The sequence below is a fragment of the Phaethon lepturus genome, unplaced genomic scaffold, assembly GCF_000687285.1.
Source record: "Phaethon lepturus isolate BGI_N335 unplaced genomic scaffold, ASM68728v1 scaffold661, whole genome shotgun sequence".
NCBI lineage: Eukaryota > Metazoa > Chordata > Aves > Phaethontiformes > Phaethontidae > Phaethon > Phaethon lepturus.
In genome coordinates this window covers 33,686-39,766 of record NW_010515297.1, presented here as the reverse complement: position 1 = coordinate 39,766, position 6,081 = coordinate 33,686, and the positions used below count along the sequence as shown (strand labels likewise).

General features: G+C 44.6%; 1 protein-coding gene across 1 annotated transcript in view; it reads right to left on the bottom strand.

The window, feature by feature from the left end:
• Positions 1-431: 431 nt before the first annotated feature.
• SLC26A3 (solute carrier family 26 (anion exchanger), member 3) overlaps positions 432-6,081 on the bottom strand; it is a gene marked incomplete at its 3' end in the record, with an annotated part of 10,237 nt that continues 4,587 nt past the window's right edge. Inside the window, 9 exon segments of the mRNA XM_010295588.1 lie at positions 432-580; positions 1,743-2,008; positions 2,359-2,451; positions 2,540-2,609; positions 2,882-2,988; positions 4,007-4,102; positions 4,552-4,629; positions 4,744-4,857; positions 4,988-5,135. Of these exon segments, the coding sequence (XP_010293890.1) occupies positions 432-580; positions 1,743-2,008; positions 2,359-2,451; positions 2,540-2,609; positions 2,882-2,988; positions 4,007-4,102; positions 4,552-4,629; positions 4,744-4,857; positions 4,988-5,135 (1,121 nt within the window).

Here is a 6,081-nt window from a genome sequence, read left to right as displayed (position 1 = left end):
CTTATCATAGAAGGATATCAAACTAGTTAAACAGCATTTTCCCTTTGTGAACCCATGTTGACTGTGCCTGATGATTGCATTATTCTTTAAATGCCTTTCAGTAGTACCCAGTATAAATGACTCCATCATTTTTCTAGGAACTGAGGTTAGACTAACAGGTCTGTAGTTCCCTGGGTCTTCCCTCATGCCCTTTTTGTAAATTGGAGTAACATTGGCTAGTTTCCAGTCAGCAGGACCTCCCCAGACTCCCAAGACCTTTGGTAGATGATCAAGAGGAGTCCTGCCATAACATCCTCTACCTCCTTCAGTACTTTGGGATGAATCTTATCAGGCCCCACAGACATGTGACCATTCAGCTGATACAGCTGGTCCCTTACAATTTGGTCCACAAATGGAAAGTCACTGTTCCCACACTTGAGGTCCTCTCTGACCCTGACCAAGATCTATCAGTATTATTAAAGACTGAGGCAAAAAACACATTGAATGACTCCACTTTTTCTTCGTCCCTATTAGTCAGATGACCACTTTCAACAAGTATCTCTCCAATGTTTTCTTTAGACCTCCTATTGCTATTAGCATACTTTAAAAAGCCCGTGTTATCTGAAACAACACTGGCCAGTTTCAACTCTAATTCACAGAATCACAGAATGGTGGGGGTTGGAAGGGACCTCTGAAGATCATCTGGTCCAATCCCCCTGCCAAGGCAGGATCACCTAGGGCAGGCTGCACAGGAACACGTCCAGTCGCGTTTTGGAGGTCTCCAGAAAAGGAGATTCCACAACCTCTCTGGGCAGCCTGTTCCAGTGCTCCGTCACCCTCACAGAAAAGAAGTTTTCCCTCATGTTGAGGTGGAACTTCCTGTGCTGCAGTTTGTGCCCATTGCCCCTCATGCTATTACTGGTCACTACTGAGAAGAGACTGGCTCCATCCTCCTGATAGCCACCCTTCAGATATTTATAGACCTTGATAAGGTCCCCTCTGAGGCTTCTCTTCTCCAGACTAAACAGCCCCAGGTCTCTCAGCCTTTCCTCATACGAGAGATGTTCCAATCCCTTCATCATCCTCATAGCCCTCTGTTGGACTGTCTCCAAAAGTTGCCTGTCTAATTGAGCTTTGGCCTTTTGTGTCTTCTCCCTGCATACATGAACCACAGCTCTGTCGTCTTCCTGTGAAGCCTGACCTTGCTTCCAGAGATCATACAATTTCTTTTTCCTCTTGAGCTCCATGAGGAATTCCCTGTTCAACCAAACTGGTCTTCTGCCCCGCTTACTTGACTTACAACACAGTGGAATTGCCTGCTCCTGTGCTTCTAAAAGGTGGTTCTTAAAGACTGACCAGCGCTCGTGGACTCCTAAGCCCTTAAAAGCAGGTTCCCAGAGCACAGCTCCCTGAAGAGCTTAACATTTCCTCTCCTGAAGTCCAGAGTAGCAACTCTGCTGTCCTTTTTTCTTATTATGCTGAAAATTTTAAACTCAACAGTTTCATGATCACTGTGGCCAAGACAACCACCTACCATCACATCCCCCACGACTCCTTGTCTGTTCACAAATAGTTAGTCTAGGAGGGCATCTTTCCTAGTTGTCTCACTGAATACCTGTGACAAGAAGTTATCACCTCCTACAAACTTCAAGAATTTCCAAGACCTGCTCATCACAGCAGTGTGATATTTGCAGCTGATGTCTGGGAAGTTGAAATATCCCATAAGGACAAGGGCTACTGATCCTGAAATTTCTCCTAATTGCCTATAGAATAACTCATCAGTGCTTACATCCTGGCTGGGAGATTGGTAGTAGGCACCTACTACAACATCTCCTTTGTTTTGCAAGTTCGGTTCAGGCTGGCGATGGCGAGCCTCCCTGGCACAGTGAGGGCTCAGGGGTCCTGGCTCTCTGTGCTGGTTAGACAAAGACTGGCTGCCTTCGCCCAGGTTGTCATGGAAGACATGAAGACCTCTTTGATTGATAGTGTGATTTTGTTCACCTTCTCTTATGACTGTTGAGGTTGAGTTCTTTCGGGCAAGATGAGTAAACAAGCATTTATTTGGTGTAAATAGTGTAAATGCTAATAAAATAAAATAATGTGCCTTTATGTTCTCTATGCACTACTTTCTTCTAAAGGGTTTAAAATATGTATATACATTGTTATGGTATAAGTTCACCACGAGTCAGGCTGTTCTCTTTCTCGGAGATGTGCATGTACATATGGCATTACAGTAGTGGGAACAGTATTTGAATAATTAATGAAAAATTAATCTTTGAACTGTGGACTGAATGCATATGTAGTAATTATTGTGAAATTGTATTCACCTTAATGTGTCATGCAATTCATATTTTCAGAATGACAGCCCCAGACACTTACAGCAGTGATGAGTTTCTCTCTGAAGAATTCAATATTAGCAAAGAAGATAGGAGATGAGCACCTGAAAATCTTCACTCCCTCTGGCTCATAGATCTGTACAATGAAGGAAAAGTGTCAGTAACGATGTCTGCTGTAGAAACACAAATGCAGCAGATAATAAAAGAAACACGACAGTTCTTACATCAGTGTAATCCTTCCTGTTCCTGTAGATGTTACTTCTCCCAACATTAGCCAAAACAGTGCAGCTTGGACTGTGAACAAACACACACAGTTATTTGCGCCCCACACTGAAACCTGGTGGAAGAGAAGGATCAGAGGAAGCAACCTGAGCCCCAGTTCTTCAGACCTGGAGGTCTGAAGACCCACAGGACCCACATCCAAGGGTTTACATGTAAATGATTTTTCCATACACGATCGGTGGACAGACCGAGGTATGGGGCTGTTGGCCTTCTCTGCATGGAGGAAATTAATTTATAACAGGGGGCCCTGAGATATCTTTTCATTGCGTCCAACAAGTACTCACATCTGGGAGCGGATCACCACGGTCAGCAGCTGGAACGCCACGGCGGTTGCTAGCCCAATATCCAGGCCAAGAAAAACAGCAGCTAGGAAAGTCACCACCCATATAACCTGTAACGAGCAGGTGGATGGCAGCGGTTATGAGTGTGTCAAGGACCTGGGTCGTGAGCCCAGGGTGGGAGCAGTGACATCTGGACTGTTTTTTCGGATCTCGTCCAGGCTGTCCACCCACCTTTGGTGAGGGGTTTCATGTTTCCTAGGGTTTTTTTTTTTTTCTTGTAAAATAGGGACAGACTCACGAAGCAGTGTTTCTAGGGATGACAATTCCTATACAATAAATGCTTAGAATAATAGAGGTGTGGATCTTCTATAGGTGGTTCACTAAAAGCTCAAACAAGATCCAGCAGAAAGTCAAGGCTACAAGTAAATCAGGGTCCTGGTAAAGCCGAGAGTTGTAAGCGTGCTTTGGGTATCAAAACAGGCAAATGTAGGTGCTGTGAACTTCGTTGACTGATAAGCACTAGATAATACTGAGTATTTTTAGCCACAGATTTCAAAGCATTTTCTTGTGGTAAAAAACTGTTTGGTTGCTGGGAAAACTGAGGCCTGGAACCATTTGGGAACACAAGGAATTGGCTGATGAGAAAGCCAAGAGCCTAAATGCTCTGAGTGTCAGAGGTAGAGGCAGTCCTGCCCTCCAGCCACGAGCTTTACCGCTTGGAGTAAACGCTTCAAGTCATGGTCTTCACTTGTTTTTTGCTGTGTAACCGCCACCTAACGTGATGCGTGAGTATGAGAAAGCATCCCTGAATGTGTAGCCAATGCACTGCGTATTTAGACATTTTCTGTAACCGTTTTCTATATTTGACGCTGTATAATGAACTGTATTTTAATACATTTTAATGAAATGGGTGAAAGTGAAGTTAGAAGAGAGAATCAACTCAAAAGGCGGGACAAAATGGAAAACACAAGCAAGGGGTGTAAAAGTAAAAAAGGCACGCCACTATTGTACTTTTCATTTAGTGAAGTAAGGCAGGTATAAAAACAAAGATAACCTGGAAGCAAATTTGCATGATAGGTGCCTTTCCCAGAGTGCTTCATTCCTGAACGCTTGTGGGACTCAACTTACACAGTCATACTTGTCCTTTCTCCATAGGATGCCTACTTCTTTGAACTGCATGAGCATTCCTTTCAAGTTGCCAAGAGCCAAAGATGCAAGGACTGACTGTTAAACAGACCAAAATACATGTTGAATTTTAAAGCAAGCGAAGCAAATGTTGAACATTAAGACTTAGAAGATTATACAGATAGGGCCAAAGTGCAGCGGAAAGACTGGGCAGCTCCTCACATTATGTCACCGCTGCGGGTCGGGCTGCCCTGTCCATCCCACTGGAACCTCCCTAGCTGTGGTGCAGCACAGGTATCTGACCTGAGGCTGCAAATCCCACATTTTTGTGGCACCTAAAAGCTGGTGCTGTGATGTTTGGTGTTTGGGCACTTGCGTTCCCTCTGAGGGACCAGATGTAGTGGTCCTCTCTGTCATGATCTGGGAAGAACCAAGCTTTGCAAAACCCTGTTTGGCTCCCACTGAAGTCTTTGAACACTCCCAGTGACTCCCAGAGCAGCCCTGTCTTTGGCAAGCAGGAGGAAACGCTAGGTGAAACCAGTGAATACCTTCTGTAATGGTGCCAGGAGAAACCCAATGGCCAAGATCACAATCAAGACGATGACAGCTGAGATAATACCAGCAATCTGCATTAGAGAGCAATTCCACCATGAGTAAGTGCCCAAAGGCATTATGGTCATCCAAGAAAAAAAAAGAGCTTTCTTGCATTAAATGCCATCATGATCTGTTGATGTCTATACCTGTGTTTTGCCTCCCGTGCTCTCCTGCACACCTGATCTTGACAGAGCGGTGCTGGAGGCAAATCCTTTGAATGATCCACCAACTATATTACCCAGCCCAAAAGCAATTAGCTCCTGAAATAAAAACAAAAGAGATTATCTTAAAAGCTAGTTCATGGCAGTTATTCACAAGGCAAAGCATTCCTAAAATGACTTATTTCCTGTTGAAAAATGCTCTGTGTTGATTTGTGTGTTATCCATCTACCTGGTTGCTGTCTAGTGGGTAGTCATGTTTGATGGAATACACTTTAGCCACGGAGAAGGCTACTGCAAACCCAACGATTGCAATAGAAATGCTGTCGCCAATGCACTTTTGGAGGACACCTACATCAGGTGCAACAGGCGCTTGAAATCTGAAAGACAGAAAAATTTACTTCTTAAGGATATGCCTAAGGAGACAAGTTGTCAAGTAAGCAAGCAAGGCAGTGTCCAGCTCGTACTGAGCACTTTGGAGAGATGTGACACAGAATTGTGGGTCTGAACCCTCTAAAACTTTGGGGAATCCTTGATTGGAACAGGGACTCTGTTTATCTGCACTCAGCTCAGTTTGTGTCTTAGCAGGTTCTCGTCTCCTTGGCCAGGACCAGCCACAGCTTATTTTGTCTGAGGTGCATGCACAGTTCTGCGCCCTAATTACAGATGGATGTAAGACCTGAAACGGCGCTGGGGCCCTTGCACAGGAAGTTTGCACATGGAAGGATTTCACTTAACTGTGACCAAAAAAAAATCCCTGCATGATTCATTGGTGCGCTTTAGACAGCTAAACAAATACTTACTAAGTCAGGTAATACTGACTAGTCTCTCAGGCTCTCTGCTAGATGCTTTAGCTTTACCATTTCCTGCTCCTTTGATCGGGGGCTTTTGCAGATCCTAGGGAGAATTCCTCTCTGGGCTTTTTTTTTTTTTCCCCCAGTGACCTGAAATCTGAAGAACGGAGAGTCTTGAGCAGAAATAGCTGTTCTTCTGCAAACTTCATCCACTAACACCCCCGGGGCTACAAGAGGCAATAGAGAGTGCCCTGCTGAGTAAATGCTGTTCTAGTAAATGTCTTTCTCCCTCTTTTTAACTTAGTGCATGCCTATTAATCCTTTATGCCAAAATTCTGGCATAGCTGGATGTACGCTATATATAGGTATATATTCTATATGTGGATATATACTCTCTATGTGGATATACTCATGGAGGAGCAGACATTGATGCCTCCAGAGCATAATGGTGCCTGGGATGATGCTGGTGGCTGGTTGCAGGGGACCAGGCAGGAGAACGGCGCAGTGTCCTGGTGGCTTCCCAGGGCGGGTA